General features: G+C 35.3%; 1 protein-coding gene across 1 annotated transcript; it reads right to left on the bottom strand.

The window, feature by feature from the left end:
* LOC138713296 (PR domain zinc finger protein 5-like) lies at positions 1-27,413 on the bottom strand. The gene is made up of 11 exons (XM_069845279.1): positions 27,279-27,413; positions 26,934-27,108; positions 25,899-26,038; positions 23,025-23,213; positions 16,130-16,327; positions 12,830-13,116; positions 11,315-11,461; positions 7,599-7,850; positions 5,713-5,821; positions 3,006-3,354; positions 1-1,383 (listed from the first exon to the last, which is right to left on the bottom strand). The coding sequence occupies exons 2-11, from the start codon at positions 27,100-27,102 to the stop codon at positions 1,046-1,048; spliced, it is 2,178 nt and encodes a 725-aa protein (XP_069701380.1). The 5' UTR covers positions 27,103-27,108; positions 27,279-27,413; the 3' UTR covers positions 1-1,045.
* Between the last annotated feature and the right edge of the window lie 44 nt (positions 27,414-27,457).

Below are 27,457 nucleotides of genomic sequence, written 5' to 3' on the forward strand. Positions count from 1 at the left end.
TTGAATTGAATGTAAACTATATTGTTGAATTAATTCTGATGCTGAGTTTTTTTTTTTTTTAAATAAAAATGTTTTCTCTGTTTGTTACGTTGGAGGTTTATTTCATTGCTGACCAAACCTGCTGAAGTTGCAATTACCTTGTCTGTCTTGTAACATAATCCATGGCACGTTTCACCACACAAACTGTCTTACTTTTACTAGTTCTGTATCACAAAACTTTAACAGCATCTCAACTGTAGTATCTTACCAATTAATAAACAAATAATCCCAAAATACTTACCTTATTTACTCGTGTATAAGCCCCAAATTTTGCCATAAAAACAGAAGAGGGGCTTATGCACGAGATATTGTAAGGAGAAGGAGCTGGTGATATATACAGTATTTATTATTTTATCCAGTGTCCTCTCCTTCTTTTTCCCCTAACTTTCTGTGATGCAAGCTTCTTCCAAATGTTGTATAATTCAAATAAATTTAATTTAAAAGATGAATAAGATGGAAAACGACCAGAACTATAGATATTCAAAGGACACATTAATATATAAAAGCTTGCATTAGACACATGAATAGAAAAGCTTGCGTGTATTATTGTTGGAATAATGAATGGCAGCAATTTACTTTTAAGAGAGAGAAAACATACAAGTACTTTCATAATTGAATGGAGACATGCACCACATTTGATCTGTTAAATTGTTACTGGACGGTGAACCAGGTGGACAGATTTTTAGAATAAAGAAGTGGAATTAAATTTAATATTACAACAAAGCGAGTTTCTTTAAATAACTAGAGATAATGAATGAAACTGTATGCAATGAATAAACAAGTTTTCATCCTATATGAAAAATTCATATTTCACTCCCCTTTCTTCATACGATTAAAAATCCGTGTAGAAGTCCACAATGGATCTTATTTCACCTAGTTGAGAAAGAATGCAATTTACAATACTGTTGTCATAGATCTTTCCCATTTAATGAGAAAGATGCATTCTTTGGAAACCTTGCATAGACACGAGATTGTTCAGACAATATACTCATTCAAAGTCACAATGCTAGGAGCCCCCAGGCACTACTATTTCAGGAGATGAACTGGGGTCAGGGTCAGGCTCGGCTGGGATGGTGATTCCTCCTGTGTCCACACCCTCCTCCTCCTCTTCCTGTATTGCCAAGAAACAAGGAGTTGTCTCTTCGTCTTCACCTTCCACTCCTGTACCTCCTTCCTGTTGCTGCGTTGGAATCTGGATAGTAATAGTCTGAGTGGTTCCATCCTCTGATGTAGCACTTCCAGTCACATTTGCTTGCAATGGATTTCCATCCGTTGACAGTGCGTTCAGGCATCGATAGATGAGATGTGCAGCTGCAACGTTGCCAGGGAAAACTTCTATTTCACCTAAAAGAGATACAATGATATCATTTCAATTAGAAAATATGTTGTTGTTGAGCACAGATTTTGAGGTCTTCTGAATCCATTTCTTTATGTGAGTTGCACAATGGACAGTTAGGGGACTGATATATTCCAATTCTATGCAGGTGTTTGGCCAAACAGTCATGGCCTGTTGCCAATCTAAATGGAGCTACAGACAATTTGCGTGGTAAATCAGGAATCAACTGTGGATTATGATGCAAGGAGTTCCATTTTTTCCCTTGAGATTTGTGTTATCAAATTTTGTTTGTTGAAGTCTAAGTATGTAGATTTAATAAATATTTTCACAGAGTAATAGGTAGATTTAGTAACAGGTATGTAAGTAGCAGTGCTGCCCTTCTTTGCTAAAGCATCTGAATTCTCGTTTCCCAGGATTCCACAGTGGGATGGTATCCATTGGAATACAATTCTTTTATTGAGTGTTATTAATTGAGAGAGCATTTTAGTTATTTCTCCTGTTTGAGATGAAGGTGTGTGTCTAGAGACTATTGATAGAATAGCTGCTTTGGAGTCTGACAATATAACTTAACTGCATAGAAGATTCCTGAGACTTTCACTTATTGCAATGATTTCTCCATCAAAACTTGTTGTTCCATATCCAAGAGATCTATAAAGTGAGAAGAGACAGCACGTAACACCTGCACCAGCACCTTGTTCCCTGGATCCGTCGGTGTATAAATGAAGCCAGTTTTGTGGAGGGTACCTAATACTAATTGTCTCTAAAGACAATTGTTTCATTACTTCAGTGTTTACTTCTGATTTCAGTATTTCTTGTGTTAAATTTAGATTATACTCTGTATTTAATAGTGAGTTAAAGGGTTTGGTTTAATTTGTAAGTTTTCTTTTAAATTCGGGATGTTGATTTTCTGTTTTAATTCTTGAACCATGGATATGAAACTTTTTTTAGTTTTTAATCTACAGAGGGGATTGTATTAATGCCAATTATTTCCTGTTAATCTGATAAATTTTTCATATTGGATCGATGCTTTTTCTTCTATTGTCATTTTGATGCTGTTAATATTAGTGAGGAATCTCACAGAATCTATTGGAGTTGTTTTGATTCCAACAGTAATGAGCCTGAGAGCTTGGTTTTGAACACGTTCTATTTCGTTTATGAAAGGTGAAGTAATTAAAATTTCTCCGCAGTACGTCAGCACTGGCTGAAAATATGATTGTCTTGTTGGTTTCTGTTACTGAACACTTAACAAGGGGAAGGTGCAATATCGAAATGCGATGTTATATAACATTTAAATGTTTCAAGAAGTTTACTAAGCAATAAAACAGTGAAAGACACTCAAAAACAAAATGCAATAAAGTAATTTGTGTTGCACTATTGTATTGAATATTACCTAAGTTATACTGTATTTTCTATGAATAAAAGATTATGAAACGAATTAATCTGAGTTTGCAATGCTGTCTTATGGAGAAAGTCGCTTTGATATGTAAGTGTTTTGAATTAAGAGCACGTTTTCGAAACAAATTATGCTCATAATCCAAGGTTTTATTGTACATGGATAATTTCTAAATGATGTTGAAAGAAGGAGACTGAATGTACTGCCAATTTTTAATTTTAATGAAAGTGCACATACCTTCTGATGGCGTTGAAGAGATGAGACCATTCTTGTGATCAGATACATGTTGCAAGAAACTTTCCTCACTAACTGTTCGAAATGAACACTGAGTGCAACTAAACAGTCCCTGCATGCCAGGGTGTTTACTTCGCAAGTGGTTCTTGTACGAATTGCTTTGAATTGCAGTATAATCACAATGTGGACAGCGATATGGCCGCTGCCCTGTGTGCCGCATGGTGTGGCGACGTAGCGAATTGTGATCACCAGTACGGTAATCGCACAGGCTACAACCATATGGTTTTTCACCTGTATGTTGACGGAGGTGCATCTGTAGCATGGCCTTACGAGCAGATGCGTGTCCACATACCTAATGAACAGAGAAATATACACTTACTTCAGAAGTGATTTAATGTACTTAAAGGTTTTCAACCCACTGTATTTACTCGCGTAATTTCCCCTTCTTACATTAAAAAAACATTGAACATCTTTCTATTTTCAGTAGCACCTTTCATGAAGATTCTAAATGTCGTAAAAAATATGTGTGAAACATCCATAGTCATTACCCATCCCTTCTACAGTGGAAAAAGCCATGATTCCTCTGACAACCTGGAAGAAAATCTGAATTTGTTTTTTTTATTGGGTTATTTTACGACGCTGTATCAATATCTAGGTTATTTAGCGTCTGAATGAAATGAAGGTGATAATGCCGGTGAAATGAGTCTGGGGTCCAGCACCGAAAAATACCCAGCATTTGCTCGTATTGGGTTGAGGGAAAACCCCGGAAAAAACCTCAACCAGGTAACTTGCCCCGACCTGGATTCGAACCCGGGTCACCTGGTTTCGCGGCCAGACGTGCTGACCGTTACTCCACAGATGTGGACCTGAATTTGTTGTCTGATGATAGCAATGGATTATAAAATATATGTACGTTTATTTTCTTTATGTAATTAGTAAGTTAATTTTGATATGAATATCACGTTAAGTTTAACACGATGATCCAAGGTTACTCAAGGTCAGGCTACAGGCATTAGAACTGACATATAATAATAGAAATAAAACCACAAAACTGCCCATAATTACAGAAAATGTACATACAATATATTTGTAGTTATTTATCTAGTATTAATCAGTAATTTGATTACCATATGAATTGTTTGATATTATTTATAATCATTTTATTCCCGATGTTTTGCAGTTATCATGCAATTTTCCCCCTTAATTTTTCAATTACGAATTTTGAGGGAAAAGTGAAGGGGAAATTACGCAAGTAAATATGGTAAATAAGGCAAAAGAGTAATAAATTAGTCGCACGCACGCACGCACGCACGCACGCACGCACGCACGCACGCACACACACACACACACACACACACATATATATATATATATATATATATATATATATATATATATATACAGTTTTAAATTTACAGAAAATGCCGCAATTTTCTCGGATAACATCTCACACCCCACTTTTGAAACAGAGAAAAGAAAAAAATATATATATACAAAAATAAAACTTTCAACAACTGTATGCATTTCAATCCCATCCTATGTGCACGCATGTCAGTTATCTTGATTAATCAGCCGTTTACACAATATTCTGAAACATTAATAGCATGTGTCAGTTAATTAATTATATACCTTTATTTTGTATGATATTACGTGAATTGTTATAATAAATACTATTAACTTCTTAATTCTGCGCTGTTTTCATCATCACTGACATTGCCCAGGCATTCGTCTTCATTCTCGCTTCTCCATACACAATCATCCTCAGTTCCATCCAACTGATTGAAGTTGCTACAATTTTTGAAAATCTTTTTAACAAGAGGGACCAATATGTGTGCCCATGCGTCACAGATCCACAGAAAATATTAGACGCACAAACTATACACTTATCACACTTGAACATGTACTGCTAATCCAAACGCCATTTCACAATGTTAAGAATTGAAATACCCACGCAGAAAGATAATAGCATGTGCTACTACCTTAGGAATTGCGAGGAGGAAAATCAGGCAATATTACCAACTTCATTTCGAATAAGCCACACACCCATATTTTTTACTTGCATATTTCGGAAAAAAAAGTGTGCTGGTTATTTGAGAAAATACGATATATTGTTGCAATATTTGGTCCCGCACCATGGCATCGTGGTCTAAGGCATTCTGCCTAGGACTCGTGTTACGGAATGCATGCTGGTTCGATTCCTCATGGTGGAAGAAATTTTCTCCATTAAATTTAGGCCAATGTATGGGACCAGTCTCCACCCAGCATTGTGATGCACTTGGGGAGCTACAATAGGTAGTGAAATCAGGTTGCGAAAGCCAGCTATAATGGCTGGGGGGATCATCGTGCTAACCACACGATACCTCCATTCTGGTTGGATGACCATCCACCTCTCCTTCGGCATGTGGGCATGAGGCCAGCAGCCAGCTGGTCGATCTGGGCCCTTCACGGGCTGTAGCGCCACGAATATTGTTGCAGTATTTAATTATTAACTTATTTCTAATTACATCATAAAACCATCTTCTTACCTTTTATTTACAGTAGTTTGGTGAATATTTTAACACTTGTGTTATTCATGATTGAAATTATATAAATTTCCATAAAACAGATGAGATTAAATGAAAGAAGAGGCATTGTTAATAGTCAGACTACTTTTGTGTTAGTTCTTTAAACTCAAGAGATAAAAAATGATAAAAGTAATAACTTCACTTACTTGACAGACATATGGCCGAAGCTTGCTATGCACTGCTTGTATGTGCTTTTTCAAACACTTGGAATCAGCATAACTCTTGAAGCATATGTCACAACGTTTTGATGCATACCTGTACATAAGAATCACATTCGTTATCAAAAGCAGTCAGTACATTAATCAACAGTCTGCATGTGGAGAAGTACAGTACAATTCTTAAATTATCAAATTATTCACTTCACAAACATTAAAATGATGAAAAACAACACATATCCGATGTACACTTCTGTAAATCTAACATTGTGAGAACTTACTATTCGTTTTAAAACGAGTGTATTAAAAATCAAGTGCATCTTTGTCACACTTCTAGTATAAATAAGAAACACTCCAAGACAAAAAATAATTTTCGGGATATAGGCCATTCAGTAACTTACGGAACCTACCTGCGTGTAAGGGGAGAGAAGTAGACTAAGAAGCTTCCCTCTCTCACTACACTTCCACTTGCAGATAGTTAGCTCGCTTAGCCCCACCCTAAAGTTTTACTATGAGCTATGGTGCATACAAGCATTTAGTTTCACGAAATAACTATTGTAATGACCTATAGCAGTGACACGAGTATTAAAATTTGTCAGCAGCTCTTCGAACAAAATTCAGTCAATAATTATTCATTGTAATGAATATACTGAATTAAAGAGAAACAATTGCTTGAATCTGTGTAGCTCTGGACGTTTTTTGTTACTGGTGAAGTATGCAAAAACAATGTTTCAAAGCTAGAATATATTTCTTTTTCAAGTAAACAAAAATACGTATATGAATTATATTTCATGTCAGCAGTTACATTCATTGTAATGTGGACCTCGCAATTTTGCATACGATGCCACAATTACATTTAATATATAAACACTTTCTTGCGGATGTACTATTATACCTAAATTTCATACCTACCATTTTATTCCCTCTTCTTACCCAAATGTCACATTCATGCTTCCTCTCCTGTCTTTGAAATGTAGTTTTTATGCCTAGTCACTGCTTTATACCCATCATGAACAAATCTCCTATTTCTCTTCTAAGTAATATTTATTTTCCAATTCTATTTTTCATTATAAATTAGTATTATTTTACTATACTGCTTATTCATTTCTCTACTTATTTCTTCCATTTTCAACTAATCTCATACTACTTTTCTCTATAATTCTTATCACTATTCATTACTTTGCACTGAAAAGGTTTCGTTTTTCTCTTCACTATTTTCTACAACCTCTTACATCCATCCCCAACTAATTTCTTCTACTCTCTCCTTCATTCCAACACTAATGACTTAATTAAACCTATTCAAAATTGTCACTTCCACTACTTCTTTCTTTATCCTTTTTTTATCAGTTTACTTATCTCGGTCTCATTTTGCTTACTACTAATCACTAATCATTGCTTTATCCTTGTACAAATAGATTCATTGTTAAATACATTTCTTACATTAAATCACTGTTCCCTAATTTCTCCCATTTGTTTCTTTCACTTATATAACACACTTGTTTTCTTTAATCTGTGATTTGTTATCCTAGTTCGTCACCTTCTCCATACTTTTATTACATTTGTCTCTCTTTGCTTACTAATAATACTTATTACTAGTCACTGTTCCACTATCTAACAAACAGGTACGAAAACAAAAATATGAAATTCTAACAAGGGTAATCTTCTCGCTGAGGTCGTTACAATGTATTGGATACTCTTTTCTCACACTTTTATTTACCTGAAGACAAAGTATATTCAACTTAGAGATGTTTTGAACTGATGTATACTTCACCGGTACTCGAAAAATCCAACTGCATGATTAACTCAAGACAGAGAAAGAGGATAAAAGAAGATGAGCAGAAGCGAGGAAAAGAAATTAGAATAATAATGATACTCACCACCTAGGTACAGGCCCAGCTCTACGATCAAGGTGCATTACACGATGATTGCGTAATTGGGAAGCCTGTTTGAAGCCTTTACCACAATCAGGACACGTATACGCTCTTAGTTCACCATGTATTTTGATGTGATTCTCCAGCTTCACTGCTGTCACAGTTTTGTAAACTTGACATACTGGACAACTTAGGAGTCCTGCATCAATATTATGTGCTTTCCATAGATGTAATGCACAACCTCTCCATCTTTCGAACCTAAAATTTTCACACTTTCTATCAATCAAATTAATTAACTCTAGTTAGAGGCGTGAAAGTATCGCAATTGTGATGAATAATATAAAAATAAGAGCATACTTTTTGTTTATTTTCTCAGCTTTCTCTACATTTCCACGCAATTGCAACCCTTTGAAGCCAGTTTCATTGTTGCTATAAATGGATATTACTGTAATAAATTGTATTTCAGATTTTATTTCGTTCTTCAGGACATGGACAGAAATTTCGTTTTTGTGGAATCTGAAATACTGTGGACTGCGCATGTGCAATATTCATCTTTTTGTTTTCTTCTGCTACAGAACACATGGACCAGAGAGAGTATAACTCTGATACTCTGTGACATAGACAAGGACACAATATCGTATCAGGGCAAGGGTGAAGGAAGGCACCAGACGTTTGTAATATTTCGATTGTTGACTTTTAAATTACAATAACTGGTGGCTGCTGTTGCATTTAAAAACGAACATTCATTCAGACTTATACTGTTATAGCAAAATGGATCATTTCGTGGCTAGTGAGAAAGACAGGCTATGGCACAACGTCACATTCTTAGTCATAACCTGGCCAACATTGAACAAATCTATATATATAATTTGAACTGGTAATGGAAATTACGGGAAAACGGCTGAACGGATTTTAGTGAGTGACCCCTCATTTTCATGCCTGACATCCAAAGTTTTTCGGAAAAGTAGTAGTTTTCAGTGAAATGTCAATTTTCCTACATAATTTTCCTATTTTCCAAACTCCATCTATTGTCAGTTTTGAGAACTAATTTTATTGAATCACGGCCGACTTGATTGAATTTCAGAACAAAACACACACTACAATAAACAATAGGCTATTACACGAAGGCCATGACCTGCAGGATTGCAGACATATTTAGAGCTCAATTCAATTTGTTATTAAAAACTGATTCTGCAGTGTATAATTTTCTGAGTACAGCTGTGTATTGGATATTCAAATCTACGAAACTTGAGGTGGTTTGATGACATTATTACCATTACAAATTAAATATTATTATAGTTAATATCATGATGCGTCTATTTTTCATTAATTGTACATAATATTGATGCTATATTGATGACATGAAAGTGAAACGTTTTGAGGATATGTGAGTAAATGTAGAGAATATCTTAATTTAGTTCTTCATTTCTATAATTTACTGAGTGACTGCTATATATAACTACAAAACTTAAGTAAGATAATAATATTATTAAAAATCAAATATTTTTATGCTTATTAACCCAGTGGGGTTGGATCTTTTCCATATACTTAATGGCGGTGTAGTGGAGATATTGATATGTGTCATTGCCTTCAGTATTGGCTCGAGAGAGCGCAAAAATTACAGTTCCTAAGGAAAGATAAAAAGGTATTACTTACTGATAAAATAAGAGGCCTAGAAAATTTTATAGTCTCCAGATCATTTCAGCAAGATCTCTTAGTAGGATAAAATAATTTTACGCTCTACATTTCAAGTTCTACATGCAGCAGCTATACGAAAATGCTATTGTTCGAAAGCTTAGCATCCTGACATTTTTTTAACTTTTACCTACAATCCACAACAACCTGAAATAGCTACTGCTATCGTCCTGACATTGATACTTGCGTTTTCGCGTTGAAACTCAAAAACTGAAGATGGATAGGTTCAAGAAAAAGTATTTGGCCTAAAAAAATCCATTCAGAGGGAGTATGTTTCATTATTATGGAAGCAAAATAACTATCAAAAAGACAAGTATTTTTCATTGAAAAATTTTTATTTGAACGTCTAACGAACTTAGTTTGCAGCAGTATTTGCTGCACAAGCCGCTAGTTTATATATAAATGCATATTTAACATGAGTTTAATATAGCAATTCCTTTGTTTTTTTAGAACTTTGACAATTGTCAAGATGGCCATGACTAGACCATGATAACCTCGTGACTCCAATTCATGCCATAGCCTGTCTTTCTCATTAGCCACAGTCGTTCCCAACATATAACTATGCACTTATTATTATTATTTTTTTTTTTTACAGTTTAATGTTGTTTGTTTGTTCGTTTGTTTTTCTCTTCTTTTGGCAACATAATTAGGCTTGCCAACTTTCGTAAGTAAAAATTGGGGACAGAAATGTTATGATAATTTTATTGTACTAATTATTTTCACCTATTAATAGAACCACCTCGATTCATATGTAAAAAAATTACAAAAATCACCACAAAACAAGTTGAAAAACAGTATAAATTTCTTATAAAAGAAATGTTAACTCTTAAACTAGGAACACAACATACTGATGTAATTACTAACCTAATATAAACTAATCTAACTTAACATAACCTGAACTAACCCGAACTAACTTAACCTACGTAGGTACACAAAAGATTTCAGCCATTCTCCTTGGAAAACACAGAGATGTTTACATGATTTATCACCACAGCTATCAGATCTTATCACACTTAAGGGGCTATGGTATTTTACAGGTCTTTGTTGTTGTCCTCATTTATATTTATAGCCTATCTATTGTAGAAGTGGTCATATAAATTTTTATTTTTTCCACTTTTCCGCCAAAAACAATGAATGAAGCATCAAGTGAAACAAAGTGGACATAAAACTGAATGGCGCCAAACTAAAGTCAAAGTGCATAAGATGAGCACAAGTAATAGAAGATTCATAAAGTATTCTGTAGGCTGTGATCAAACCTGCCCTAACTTTAGGTATGATCATTGCATCTGTCACTCTGTTGACACATCAACGAGAATTAAATTTCTGACTCGAACATGCGTACTAGAGTCATTTCTCCATTTCGCAACATATTATAAACATGTCTGTATGAGACTGTTCGGAAATATCTTCCAATCCAGACTAAATCCCAAAATATGATAAGAACGAAAATCAGCTGTATGTCTAATATGCCATGAAATCGGGACTATCCGGAAAATACGGGACAGTTGGCAAGCCTACACATAATTGAAACTACACTTATTTAAGTGAACACTGTAATAATGATCAGGTATGTCCATTACCATTTATATATCTTATTTTCATATACCCCACTCAAATACATAAAACAGCAAAACAAGATTTAGCCCATAAACAGTATTTCTTTGAATAATTAAAGCTATAAAATATTGTTTTACAAACATTTTTGCTATGAATACAAAAAATTAATGCTGTAATTTCACACCTCTAACTAGACATGTTCAAACTTACGCGTAATTTGTACTAGTCTAAGGAACAGAGACAAAATGTTACCTTCCCTCAAATACAAGATCTGTATGTACTTACTATTCATAGGAGCTCAGCAGCTGTTACAATAACTTGCATAAATGCATTTATTACTTCATTTTGTTAAATTATACAAACAATTGAATTCAAACTTTTTATGAAGCCTGAATATTCATAACTCCACTAGCATGATTAGAAACTGTTTTTAACTTAAATTTCATGATTAATACAATTAACCTATATACCTCTCTCCACATACACAGCACCCAAACTCTCGACGTGTTGCAGCACCTCCAACTTTCTCAGCACCTGCTGCTGCAGCATGACATGACATATGAACGTGTAGGGCATCTTCACTATTGAATTTGTACTGGCAGGCTCGCTCTCCACATCTAAGCAAATTACACAAAAAATGTAACATTATTTTATGCCTTCCTTATTAACTAGCAGGACACTTGTGTAGATGTCCAGTGCAACCTTTTAAACCACCACACAGCAATAGAATAAAATAGATTTCACTTTTACCTGCATTTTGAATAGATTGAAAGCAGCCATCCAAGCAATAATATTAAATTGGAATCACAATTCAGAGGAATGTGAACACAATAAATACACTTAAAATTAACACAAAAATTATATATTTCTAGTGTGTCCCATTGCACACAGTATTTCATGTTAAAAGTGGCGTGGTGGAGGAACTTCAGTGACTCCTGAAAATTAATACAGTACATTATCACCCTTATGTCCAGGAGGGAGACAACATTGCACATAAGGATAATGTGTGGTTAGCACAATAATTATCCCCCTTCCAGTCATTATAGCAGACTTTCAAAACAAATTTTTGCTACACACTGTACTTTCCCTAATTCATAACAATGCTGGGTGAGCACTGGTCCCATACACTGATCGAAATTTCATAAGAATATTCTTCCATCATGAGAACTATGTCCTCTCCATTCCAAAAAAATACTAAAAGTGCAGCTGAACTTTTTTCAGAATACTTCCAAACAAATTTTTCCTTAACATCACAGCTCCTTTTATGCTTTCATAAAAAGACACTATTTTCATTAAATTTTATCTTCATATCGTTTTCTTTTTACATCTTAAAAAAATGGCATGAGAATGGAACATGTCACTAGGCCAAATTTCCTCGACTGAAAGATGACGAGGTCTAGGCAATACATAATTGAAAAATGAATCATTTGTCAATCAGTATTAATATTTAATATTAGAAACATTTTGTCTTGATTAGCAATAATCTATTTTCATAACAATTTCCAGTTTCTGGTAGCCTGAGAGAAGGAGAGTTGTTCTCATAATTAATGTCTTATGTCCTCCCAAATTAAAAATGTTGGCAGAGTCACTGATTTCGTAGGAAGGAAACTGTAACAGAATTATAACAAAGACTCAAAAATGTCCACTACAGAAATTGTGGAAAGAAAACCTACACATATTACGAAAAACTGTAACAACATTTCTATTACAAACATAACATGACTGTCATTCATACTAAATTGCAATTTGGATTCATCTACATAACCATTAACAAGGATTATCTACCAATATGTGAAAAATTAATGAAAGATGGGAAAGATTTCATAGCTCCATACTGGAATTCTTGGAATTCTCGAAGGCAATCAGTTTAAACCAGAAGCCAGATGCAACTGGAAAACTGCATTTTTGTAATCTAAATGTATTTCTATTGTTTTATAACCAGTAATGCATTCAAAATAAAGTTCAGATGCTGATGAATGACTTACTTTAGTTTGCTGTCACTTGGTGATGTATCTGGATTTCCTGATTTCTTATTCAACAAGTATTCTCGTTCCAATGTTTTTGGCATCCGCACTTTCCGCTTGCCTATTGCAGCAGCTGATTGTTTGTCTTCTTTTGGTTCAGAACTTGCAGAAACTTTGTTGTTGTCTGTAGAGCATGCCGGCTCATTTGGTTGTTGAAGTAAAGTCTCACTAACGCTATCATCGATCTTCGGCTCAGATTCAGTTGATTTCGAGTTTGTACCCCCTTCATACACGATCAAATCATGATCCTGAAATGTACATTCTTATCAATTACTTATAAACATTGCTCTCACTAAAGAAGATGGACATTATTTCTGGTAAATTCTGTAAGATCTATGGTGGACTAAATGGCTATAGGAAATACAATAAATAATTTATTATTCTCCGTCATTGACTTAACATTTCATATAAGGTGTGAACCTTTATAAAACATATTTATTCTTGGGTATTAACATTTTCGTCGTGCTAAACGACATCATCAGATACCATTATTAAATTACAATATAATAATCTCTTATTTGTGTACACGCATATGCCCTTGATGTCAAAAAATTAAACACTTAACCTAAGTACATAAAATATAACAGTACAAGTCTAATTTTTTGACATCAAGGGCATATGCGTGTACACAAATAAGAGATTATTATATTGTAATTTAATAATAGTATGATGTCGTTTAGTACGACGAAAACGTTAATACCCAAGAATAAATATGTAATATAAAGGTTCACACCTCATATGAAATGTTAAACGGAAAATAATAAATTATTCATTGTATTTCAAAGACTTATCTGAACAAATTCCTTCAAAATGAATTGTAAAAAGGCTATAGGAAAGTTTCCTTCATGTAAATATCATTCCACTATTACCTTATTGTCATTCATCATCTCACAAAAGCTGAAAAATCTTTGCAGTCCAAAAGGTCTTTCAATAAATAAGTATATAGACATGGCCAAACTACTGTAATAAATATTTATACTACTTAAATCAATATAAATTATAATACGGAATTTGGTCGAAGAATATGGTAGGTTTTTTAATCTTATAGCTAGAGATGAAGTCTGTCTCCTCCAATCTTCTTTTTATTAATCTCTTACTGACACAGTCCCTCCATTACGTTTTGTAGTATCATCTCCATTTTATGTGAACTTACCTTGCTATCTGTGGATATTCTGAGTTTCGGAGATATAACTTATAAACATCAATATAATTCATAGAAATATCCATGAAACTTCTGTTACTATCGAAGAATAAACAGTCTAAAATGAGGGAATACCAAATCACATCTAAGTGAAAAAGTATGTAATAAAATCACTTGCTATCACTTCTATGCAACAAAACACATTTAATATCAAACAAAACTGACTTTCATAGTGTACATTCACGAAAATACTTCAAAAAGATGAATCCACATCCAATTCTCCAAACCAAAATCATGACCTCCTCCAAGAGAGATGTATCAGTAGTAAAACACTGAACTTGTATTTGGGAGATCCCGGGTTCAAATCTCGGGGTAGACCAATATAATCAGGGTTTTTAAAGGTTTCCTCGATAATAAAATAAGTAAGAAGTTATTTAAAAGATAAATGTCAGATCAGTTCCCATTTACATTTTATATCCTTTTGACACAGATAATGTTTCACAAGATCTCAATCCCTGCAGACTGCACATGGCGAACACAGCAGACTGGCCAACAGATTGCAACAATCCAATGTATCAACAACATACCGCTCCAAACAGACAGTCGATAGTCATGAAATCAGCATGAAGTTAAAGCAATCATAAATAAGACCCAAGAAAAAAATATAAATATATTTCACATAGTGCTGTTTTCCTTTTTAAATTTTTATTTATTTATTCATTTATTTTTTTCCAGTCAGTGTAGGACAGCTACACAATACCCAGTACAAAACTGATAAATTAAGAAATAATGAAAATCACTTATTGAGAGCATATTGAAGCATATCAACCTATTAATTAAATCCATAAGAGGGTTACAAAATAATGACGTTATTACATTCAAGTAATATATCACAAAATTTTCAAAATAAAAGGCTAAAAATTTGTATTACTGTAATAAATCAGCTACGCCTGTAGTAATGTCTATCATTCAAAATGTTATTCTTACACTGTATAGTAGATTGGAGTTCAAAACCTTTAAGATTATACTGATATAAAATAGAAGACAATGAATTAATAGTACATTATGCAACGAGCCTATAATGGTAGTAATTAAGACGTGAGTATGTTTATGAAATGAGCGCAAGCGAGTTTCATAATTTTCATACGAGCGTTTTAATTACCATTATAGTCAAGTTTCATACGACTTTTTATGCTCGACCATATTTCTAACTTGAAATTATTCATAAGTATTCATGTTATTCTTATCTGACTGAGGAGCGGAACTGACCTTGTGCAATACCTCGTAAATTGTGAGATGTGCACAGACGCGAAAGTATTGATTTTTTCCGAGAAACAAATGTCGACATTGACCTTGATATAATCTAGAGAGTAAAATAAACATTAATCTTGATATAACCTTGAAATTGAATTAGACATTGAAAAACGAGATGACAAATTGAATTTCTTTGAATATTATTTACAATTAACGCTAATTATTATAGTAACAGAACTGACTTTATTTCAAATATAGGTGATTTATTGTGCAATTGGTGAAATGAATTTGCGGGAATGTGCTTTGTGAAAGGCTGGAAAATGACGGTGAATTGATGTTAATTTGTGTGTTGTTTTTTTCGACTGAGTTTAATACTGTATTTGAGATTTCAATTTTATTTTGGATCGATTCTTCAACATAACCTTCTGCGACAGTATTGGATTTCCAGCCTCCGTGATGTTTCAATGTTGTGATGTCGCTGCCAGTGTCTACTAAAATTGTCACAGAACTCCTGCGAAAACAATTGTCTTTCGATCGCATATCCGAGAATAATCGATACTTGCGCTTTCATATTGCTACAATGGTATTTTCTGATTGGTGGAACACCTGAACTTTAATGAATAGGTTTACTTTAATGAGGTCCATTAAAGGGCTGCTACCAGGTGTATAATTACTACATTTCGGCATGGTCGAGCATAAAATAATAAAAATTTATTTGTTTAAGTGTGATTTCTAAAATCTATACAATTATTCTATTTAAGAGACTTCTATCTGTAAACATACTGTTATGACAAAGGTAACCATTTGTGGCAAAAAAAATAAGATAAATAAATAAACTACCAAAGTTTTTAAACACAAAACATTACCTGCATCATGTGTTGTTTGCAGGCCTCCAAACTTCCAAAACCATCATTGCACTGGCAGCATATATAAACCAGTTTTTCACTAACAGGTTGAGAGTTGCTTGAGACTGCAGCATCACTGGAATTCTCCACAGGCTCTGCCTCTGTCAATGTTACTACTGGTTGTGTTGCACCATTTATTGCAGTATAATCTAACTTCATCTAGAAATTAGAAATTGTGTGCAAGCTGCAAAAACATTTTTGGGAAACGAAGCAGTTTATACACATTTCAGGTCAATAACAAGAAATAATGTCAAACTGCAACACTTCTTCATTACATGTCTTTTCTATTTTCAACACGTCATCTTGCATGTTTCTAGTTTTATGTCTTGGATGAGGAATTCCTGCTGCTTTTTGCAAATAAATATAAATTAAGGAGTAGTGTACATAAAAAAATTAATCTCATTTTGCATGGTTGTAAATTGAATTAAATTAATTTTACACAAAAATTTCTTCAGATCCTCCTGTATAATGATCTGAGTATTATGGATTAGTCTATTTAAGACTTTTATGCATCCATTCAATAGCATGATTCACACATGCATTATATTTAAAGTATTATACTACATCGTAAATAATTTATTCCTTAATTATGGCACACAAAAACAAATTATGGGAAAATATTAATCAACTCAACAAGTTTATGCCACCATCAGTAAATCTCAACGTGTCCCCCTCTAGTAGCACGACACACATCTAACCTGTATTCAATCTCTCTCCAGACATTGTGTATCATTCTGGCTGAATATGGACTGGAGTTACTAAAGGATTTGCTGGGGTGAAATTGTCTGGATCTCCTAAAATATATGGTTCTTTTAGTGATAATATTGTTAGTAATATAACATCTGCAGAGTTACAGATCTTACTGTGTCGATAATCCTTTGACGTAACACTTGAAGGTGTTGTAGACACGGTCTTTCATGAATCCCTAAACAAAAAAGTCCAATGGTGTAAGATCAGGAGATCGTGGGGGCCATGCAATAAGACCATCACAACCAATCCATCGTCCCCGGAAATGATTGTGTAAAGTTTGAATGACTGGTTCCCAATAATGAGGGGGAGCTCCGTCTTGCTGGAAAGTGAACCTCTCTGGAATCTGGGGTAGCGCAAAATTTTCAAGCATATCGAGATATACCGCAACATTTACAGTGTTCTCTATGAAGAAAAAAGGTTCGATCACTTATGAACTGGTTAATCCACACCAAACATTTAACTTTGGAGAGTTACATTCATGTTAAAGAATAAGACGAGGATTCTCAGAACCCCAGATCCTGCAATTGTGGCGATTAACATAGCCACACACGTGAAACATTGCCACCACGTCGCTGAAAGTCTCCATTTCCTAGCAAATGTTTGTGCCATTGAACAATGGTGTGCCTATCAGGAGCTGCACAGCCGTATTTTTCACGAAATCTCCGCTGAACTGTAACCGGAAACTTAAACTCTGCTAACCAATAACAGCACTGCATTTTTTCTTGCGGTGTAAATGGAGCCATTTTAGAAAACAATCTGTGTGTACACAGCAATAGGAATAACAGGTTCGCCAATTTCACGACATAAAAACTTGTTGAGTTTGTCTACATTTTAGTGCAAGCTGGCCATATGTAACTTTTATGGATTTCTAGTTAGTTCATTTCTTTATTGGTAGTTTTCATTTAGGACACGCTGTAGTTTATATGCCTTTCCATGGCACTTAGTTCATGGAGGTCGCAGCTTTTTAGTCACCCAGAACAACATGACCCATTCGCATCTAGTTGTAATGTTAAGACTCAGTCACTTTTAGTTATGGGAAGTGAAATGCACCCAGAAAAATATTGTAGTCACAAAGAAGATAAGATGTATGAACTAAGTCGCGTGAAAAGCATTATAGTTTCAGCGATCCAATGATTACGATTTCTACCATTAGATACAAAAGTTGTAGGTTCAAATCTAGTTCAAAGCAATGAAGCTATAAAGAGTGGTTTGCAGGGATTGGACAATATTTTTCCCGCAAGGTATACAAATGCTGGAGAGCCCAGAGGAGAAGTGCATCAACCTGCATGGAGATTTCATTAAAAAATAAGGTAACCAGCTTTCTTGTACCTTTATGATAAATGGGTCCGGGATGGAGCATAGGGATCACTACTTGTATTATGGCTGTACAGGTTGCACTCATACACAATATGAAAGGAATATGTTGTTGTTGTTTTCTAATGCCAGGCGTTTGACAATAAAGTCATTTGACCTCTTTCACTCCAATATTTTTCAAAGATATTATCATGACCAGCCACTGAAGCACAGATTTTGAGGTGTTCCGAATCCAGAAAGGAATATGTAGGCTATCATATTCAAAACACGAATGATAAAATTTCGTTCTACATCACATGCATAATTAACAAGCCATGTCTGTAGCTCAGTATTAACGCATGCTGGTTCGATACCCAGCCTGGTCATGATGGAATTTGTGGTGTGGTGGACAAAGCAGACTTGGAGAATTTTCTCGATTCAACTCTATCATTCCCTCAACATACTCAATTTCTCTCTCATTTCATTTATCATCTACAAGAACAAAGGAAGAGACTAGTGAAGTGCTTTGTATGGAGTGTGGCATTGTATGGGGGCAGAAACGTGGACATTATGCTGAAGTGAAGAAAAGCAACTAGAAGCACTTGAAATGTGGATATGGAGAAGAATGGAACATGTGAAGTGGACAGACAGAATAAGAAATTAAGCTGTTTACTAAAGATTATTATTTTTTGGTCCTACAGAATATATCTGTTATGGTAACAATTAATATTAGAGGAGATAGTACAGATTACTGTGCACATTACTGTGGAATACCGGCCATCAAGTCACACAACTGAGTGCGCTCCTAGTATAATGGCAGTTGACTTAATAAAATGTCAACATACATGCCCAACTTGGAGTTAGGCCACAAAGGGAAAAACAGTGAAGGAGGGGAGTTCGATCCGGTTCTGTGGATTGGACTTCGGCGTAGCTCAATGGTGAGAGCGCTTGGTACATGGAACCAAGGATCCCCAAACCGGAGCGAATTTTTCTCCTCTCATATAAATTAAGCGGTGTTGGAAAGAGTGGGTGAAGAAAGAATGATGCAGAAACTGATCAGGAAGAGGAAAAGGAATTGGCTGGGTCACTGGTTGAAAAGAAACTGCCTTTTGAAGGAAGGAATGGTGAATGGAGAAGAGTTTGGAGCAGAAGAAGGTATCAGATGATAGACAACATTAAGATATATGGATCATGTGAGGAGACAAAGAGGAAGGCAGAAAATAGAAAAGACTGGAAAAAGCAGGGTTTGCAGTGAAAGACATGCCCTTGGGCAGAACACTATGAATGAATAGTTAAAAACAGGCTAGAATAAAGTCTTGGAGATAGTAAGGGTCTCCATACTGATACAGGATTTAGGGACTTGGGGCTCTGGGGTTATCATGTACTCGTCTGGGAATGAGATCTGACCCTGGCTAGACTGAAACAGGAGGTCCGCCTGTCAGCATCTGATTTATGATTGCCACCTGGCTTATCTGTTGGACTGGAGCAATAATCACATATAGGGTGTACAATGGGCCAATGTGAGCCTAAGTACATGGATGCATCTTGCGTCCAGCCCTAAAAAAATACCCAGCCAGCCAACACAATAATTCAACTCTCTCACAATTTATACAACATATTTCTTATCTGATCATGCAGCGAACTGAAGTCTCTTACCAGCAGCAGCTGTGGTCCTCTTAATCTGTTTACTTCGAGAAGCACACCTGACTGGAGTGCTAGTCAAAACAAGATAGCATGAATGTTTGCTTGTTTATCGAGTTGATTCTTTGGTGCGTCATGATGAACAGTGATGGCATATGCAAGAACTCAGTGGTGAGTTATGCTATGATTTTATTTATTTATCCTCAAGGGAGAGAACGAAGCCTAACACATTATCCCACTGCTAGAACTTTTATATTGACCTCCAACTGGACGTATTCCCAACCCACAGCAGCTGACTACACTAAAATTAGCTGAGGTTTCGAAGGATGGGTGGAGCGGAGAAAAATTTTCTCAGGCACCAGGACTTGAATCCGGTTTTCAGCTCTCTGTGCTGACGCTAAGCCACATCAGATTCCAGCTCTGATGCCGGATTGAATCCTCTCGGTTTAAGTTCCATCTCCTAGTTTCCCTCATGCACTGTGTCACAGATGTGTGACAGTGGCACAATGTCTAACACACTATGTGCAGAGGTGCACTCATTATGGGTGATTAAGTGATTGGGATCCGATGGAATGACCGCCATCTTAAACCACTAAGTGATTATTTACGCACATCATATCACTGTTATGTACCGAAGTACACCTGATATTTCCGTGCAGGAATTCTGCATTATCATATGATGAAGGATGGGTGGAGTGGAGAAAAATTCGGTAGGATCCGTCGGAGATGAGGAAGAATTATGTTGATGCCTAATGTGGAGAAATGGAGGAACCCTGAAAAAAACCTCAGTTTTGAACTTGTCCACCATGTGTCACTATGGATTTTAATGAGTTTTTCAATGAAAAATCGCAGGTCTCATCACGACTTGAACCAAAATCATATACATGATGGGCAGAAGGTTTAGACTACTCAGGCATGGTAGGAACTTATGCCATCATATAAACCTTAATTGCAATATATCAGATATACTCGTAAATTTGTTAAAGCTAGATTTTCTAGCATGTGAAAATTCTCATACTATACAAGTCTGCATGTAACAATTTTATCAGAAATATTACACTGTGTTTAAAATCAAAACAAAGTTTTCATTCATGATGTTATACATGTGGAATGGCTTATGATCATCTCCCACAATTTCCCCCACCTACCAAATTCCCTTCTTCTATACTTCTCCTACCAAAGCCGGGTAAGCTAAGTCCCATACAGTATGATGTATTGTATTATCTAGGCACTTGGGTTCCCTAGTGCTCTCTCGCTGCCCCTCTCCTTCCCTCTCCTACGACGCTACCGCTACAAGCAACCTCACTACACCCCGCTTCCCCGCTCTTTTAGCTGCCCAGATAAGTTGCGCGAACAGTATGTATTAATCAAAATTGTAGAACAAGATTTTATTATTCGAATCAACTACATCAAAAATGATTTTAAAATAATGCCACACTTGTAGTAATTTTATATCCAATCTTGTTTTTAATGTTTTATTTTATACATACTTAAAAGCAGTGGCGGTTCGTGAACTTGTGGATTGGGAGAGCTGCAGTAGATTTCGGTACATACAAATTTCACTTCTTGATACCATTATTAATAAGTATATGACAAAAATATATGCACTACATATCGAAAAACCAAAACTTCCTGACTTAGTTGGGAGATGTCTGTGGAACCATTTGCTAATCCCTAAGAAAAACTAATACCATCGATTTCAGTCTGAATTTCAGATCGGCACACACTCAACTTACAATCTACCAGTTCATTCTGAATTGTCTTAGAATAACCTTAAACAGTGGCATGTTCCAAATGATTTTTGAGAGGCTTGTTTAGATTACTCACGAACTGTAGAAACCCACGAAACACATCAGGGTTCTTCGAATCGTTTTTTCATCATGTTCCCTAAGGGGAAGTTCATATTGGCCATAAAATTTGATATAATCAATATTTTTTAAAAATAATTTCACGATTTTTCTCACTTCTTGATTATGTTTGAGAATGTTTGTTCTGTTTGTTTCACTTAATTGCACGGCAGTATGAGTTGCGTAACATAGCCAATAAAACAACATTTTTCAGGTGAGACTGCGAAGATTCATGCATTTTGCTTTTTAGGGGAAAATGTCCTAAATCTGTCACACCACTCCTAGTCCATGCAGCATCACCACCGAAGAGGAGGCAAGGAAAACAAAATACAGATTTTTTTGCTCACATCCATGTAACCACAAATGCTTAGCGTAAATTTCATTGTTATACTTCCTTACATATACTGTATGCACTATTTCGGCTGGATGAAGCTTAAGTAAGATTTAAGTCGGGTAATGGATGACCCTTTAATTTCACTTCATTACATCAATATTCTCCGCAAGGGAAAGTTGAGAAAAATAAAATTAATATTCTGTAATTCACACACACTCATGCTTGCAAATTTTCACTGGTTAAGTTACGGTATTAAGACGTCACGCCAAAGCAACACTCAGATATACTGATGGTCAACAATTTTCTAAAACTGGAAAAGAAGTCTCTTTCATATTTTACGTGCTATATCAAAAGGATTCTACTCGTGCAATCATTTTGAGTTAAGGCAAATATTAAGTCCTGCTGGAGGCTGAATATATACGTAATAATAAGGCAAAAGAGGATATTAATTTCGTTATATTAACTCAATAAGATTCTACAACAATAAGTACCGGTATGTGAAAAGAAAATAAAAATTTTGTCATTAAGTTTTACGGGAATAGAGAATCCATTTGACGCAGCATTACAATAGTGGTGTGGGAAGAGAGGAAAGATCCCTTGTGGCCTGGCTCTGCAAGCCACTGTAGCGAGATGTGGGTTTTAAACAGCGGCAGTTTCCCTCTGCTTCCCTTCACCTCTCTACCCCCTGACCATGCAAGACACACTCTCTATGAGCTGACCACCCTGCAGATCCCAGGACGACTTTGAATGCAGTGTCAATTCCAATACAGTCGACGCGCAAAAAGATTATGCATAAGATAATAGTACATATTCCCGGCCAGATGAAATATAAAGCAATTTACCAATAAAAGCTGTAACAATTCTTCTAAAAATTAAAATAAATATTATTTTTATTTTCCTGTCAAAGCAGGGAGTGCTGCAGCTCCGCAGCTCTTATGGACGAGCCGCCCCTGCTTAAAAGTTTGAGGGATATTGCATATCTGGTGCTTACCTGCATGTGCTGAAGCCTGAAATGCTGCAACAATTCCTGTTGATCTGGAGTACTGAAAGGACAGATACGACAACTATATGATGTCACTAACTCTACAAAAGGTTCCAGTTTATCCAAAGTCACATTTTCTTCTTTCAGTACTTTCTCGACTTTCAGGGTTTTAGACTGACTGACTGATTCTTCCGCAGCCTGTAATATATAACAGAACAAATAACTTAATGAGAATTTTCATATTACTGGTAAAATTTTAGAATAGAAACTGTACTATTAACTATTAATATTAATTTATATTACTATTCTCGAGAGTTAATACTACAATTTCTCCTAAATATTTCCTAGCTCAGGTCATATAAGTACTTACTTACTGCTTTTAAGGAACCCGAAGGTTCATTGCCACCCTCACATAAGCCTGCCATAGGTCCCTATCCTGAGCAAGATTAATCCAGTCTCTATCATCATATCCCACCTCCCTCAAATCCAATTTAATATTATCCTCCCATCTATGTCCCGGCCTCCCCAAAGGTCTTTTTCCCTCCAGCCTTCCAACTAACACTCTGCATGCATTTCTGGATTCGTCCATATGTGCTACATGCCCTGCCCATCTCAAACGTCTGGATTTAATGTTCCTAATTATGTCAGGTGAAGAATACAATGCGTGCAGTTCTGTGCTGTGTAACTTTTTCCATTCTCTTGTAACTTCAACCCTCTTAGCTCCAAATATTTTCCTAAGAACCTTATTCTCAAACACCCTTAACCTATGTTCCTTTCTCAAAGTGAGAGCCCAAGTTTCACAACCATAAAGAACCGGTAATGTAACTGTTTTATAAAGTCTAACTTTCAGATTTTTTGACAGAAGACTGGATGATAACAGCTTCTCAACCGAATAATAACAGTAAAATTATATATAAGAGATAATGCGACAGGCAGAGGAGGGAGGTGAAGAAAAAAGTTTGAGAAGACAGATGTACCAACCACGTCTGTTAATTATCTGGACTTAAAATATAGTTGGGACTTAAAGTTGATTCATTTTCTTTTATTATCATATTATTCCTTTCACACGTCTATTTCACGTAAAAAAAACTAACCAACCGGTAAGTTCAGCTTGAATGGAGATCAGTTTCATCTCTGATATAAATGGTTTATACACTTGGGCCTTATGAGAAGGATGTAAAAGAAAAGAAAAAGGAGGAGGAAGGGAAGAAGATATATCAGAAAAATATCCTCGATTTTTATTTAGATTCAAATTCAAGAAAGACATGTGAGCGGGTGCATACACACACAGAAAGTGGTTGAGATATCACAGATACTATCTACAAAAGAACCTGACAACCTTAAGCACAAATGCTACCCTTGGCATGGTGAGAAATTTTTATAAAGGTATGTGAAAAGTTTCAGACAAGGAGCAAATATTATATGGGGGGGAGGGGGGGGACTGTGCACATAAGGTGTGATTAGCATTTCATGTCAGATGCATCATTTTGATATTACAGGTCATCTACAACAGTTCGCAGCTCAAAGGCATATAGAATTGCCAATTTACCAGTTGGTTCCTTTCTCCTTTGTGATTATGACTGATATTGTTCTTATTATTATTGACACAATTTCTAGTTTTTTAAATATTAGTTCTTTATCTATCAAGTTCGTCTTTTCACTTGAACCTTAGAAGATTCGATTATTTTCTGTTTAAAAAAATAATGTTAGCATGCTGGGTCACTGTATGTAATTTTGGCAGAGCGTTCACTGACTTAAACAAGGTAGGGTACTGATATTTTAAGCACACTATTGTTAAAATGAAAATTAATAAAAATCTGTACTTAAATTACTCAAGAGATTGTTTAAACTTTAGGATTTGCTTTATTTACACAGCTTAAGCTACTTTTTGAAAAACCATATTATATCCTTCAGGTAAGCTACCCTAGGCGCAAGACACTGCTGCAGTCTTTCACAGAAACTCACGATCACACGAACCTGTAATTCAACTCTGGATCATTATTGTCATCTTCACATAGAAAATCGTCCTACTACTCTTGAGTATTATACGGTCTATGAAAAAATAGCCTTTCTTTCAAATATGGCAATAAAAAGAAATCTGGAGTTTTCAAACTGGGTGAAAGAAAAAGCCATGCAATGTCACCAATTAAGATGATGTATGCACGCAAGAATTTGCTCAAAGTCTGTACAGTGTGATAAACTGTATGGGCAGGTGACCCATTGTGCAACCACAAATTTTCTGGGGGATGATGTACCTATATCCTCTATTATGAGTATGAGGAAATCCTCCATTATTTGTAAATGTTGTTCTATATTCAATATAACTGCTCATCATTAATTTAAAAAAGTACAACTTCACCTACTGATACCAAAGTTCCTATTCTACACCATACAACAATCTTTCCATGACAGGATGTAAGAAAGAGATATTACGGGAAGAAGTGCAAACAATCAGAAATAATTCAAATTTTATAGCAAGAAATGGGAATGGAGGTACAATAATTCATTTTCCAAGTAGTCCCATTAACATTAACATACTGAAAGCCACCAGCGTAGCTATGTTGGTTAAGACACTTGCCTGCCGATCCAGATTTATGCTCGGGTGCGTGTTTGATCCCTGATTGGGCTGATTACCTGGTTGGATTTTTTCATAGATTTTCCCCAAAAATAAGACAAGCAAAGTATGGCGAATCCTCGGCCTCAACTCACCAAATATCATCTTGCTATCACCAATCCCATTGACACTAAATAACCTAGTAGTTGATACAGCGTCGTTAAATAACCAAGTAAAAATAAATATATATTGGGTAAAACCACGAAAGCATAATATAATATAGAACAGTAATGCCTTGTAATGTTTAATTTTTAATCTTTTTTCATCACCAGTGGATCACCAGATGTCTCTTCTCTCTCTTCTGGTACTGAATCAGATTTAACATCCGTTGTCTCAAGAGGTGAAGCTGAGAAGAGAAAATTTCCTCCATCTGATGACTCCAGGAGCTCAGTCTCCAGAATTTCATGTCCTGTCAACCAAATATGGAATTTTAATTCTTATGTAGATGGCAATGTCAACAGTGAAACAGTAAACTTGTGAAACTTTTGGTTTTACCATAATTTTTTTTCGAATATGAAAATGTTACATCAAGTTAATTTAACATTAAATGTTCATCACATCACTGCTACTTTGTAGCAGAGCCATACTGTATTTTATTCTCTATGGAAAATACTCGTTGTTTACAAAAAAACACTCGTAAGCAACGCAATATTGTATTTTCCCTGAACCAGAAATATATAATACGGAGTTACAGATACAGTGGCAACTCCGAGGAAACTAGTAAAAGATTTCTGAAATAATGACAAAAGAATAGGGGTTTTGAAAAAAAAAATTGTAAACTGTAATTTAGATGTTAATAGAAAGTATTCCAGTTTACTTACTATTGCCGAAGTGTGTTGTTTATTTTGGAGTAGGAACTTGTAGACTAGTTCATCGGAGCTATACATCGAGATACGTGTGCCAAGTTAGTGGGAGGGGAAGAGAGGGGGTTGGACATGTAAAAGTAAATATAATACTTCAACTGTAACCTATAAGGTTATCTGATACAAGTTTTGAGAACGTGTAATGACTGAGACATGTAAATTACCGTCGAGATGTTTCAGTACTTCTGGAAGTTTCCTAGTACCTGGTACTCTTTACATAAGCCGTTAAGTTAGCCATTGTTGTATATTCATAAGAAATGTGTATTTTCCCTGGACCAAAAATATATTACAAACTGACTACAATCATATCTAGTAACAAACTATTAAAATTCTTTTCAGAAAGGAACCACTGTGCAAACACAAAAACGACTTATGTGACGAGTTTCGGGTACTAGGAAACTACCCTACTTCTATTTGAGCAATTCAACTCTATTAACATACCATTATAGGTGATCTGTCCATCTTCCAAAAACAATAGTGGTACTTCTTCGCTATCACCATCTTCTGCCTCCTTATTTTGTATAACAGATGGTTGATGTATCAAGACATGCGTTCCATTTGAGAGCCGGTATGTAAACACCGACCCCTCAGGAACCTCCACCTCATTCATGAAACTCTGTCAATTAAATTAAATTAAATTATTCTACTTTAAACAATTTTTGTGCTACGTTTTCATTTATAGCAACATATTTATTTGCGCTGAAATTGATCTTGTTTCAAACTAAGTGATGTTCAATATCTGTTCTTTGCAATAAGCATATTTAAAATATTAATTTAGTACTTTACCTAGGTCAAAACAGGTACGATAATAATATAATCGTCCACAATACATGCTGTGCATGCAAAAATCACACTTTCACGTCTCCATTTTGTATCCGCCATGAGCTACTATAACGATCATAACATGAATTATGATTGCCGTGGCCTTCCGCAATAAGTAATTTCCAAGTAATGATGAAGTGAAA

The sequence above is a fragment of the Periplaneta americana genome, chromosome 14 (assembly GCF_040183065.1).
Source record: "Periplaneta americana isolate PAMFEO1 chromosome 14, P.americana_PAMFEO1_priV1, whole genome shotgun sequence".
NCBI classification, from domain to species: Eukaryota; Metazoa; Arthropoda; class Insecta; order Blattodea; family Blattidae; genus Periplaneta; species Periplaneta americana.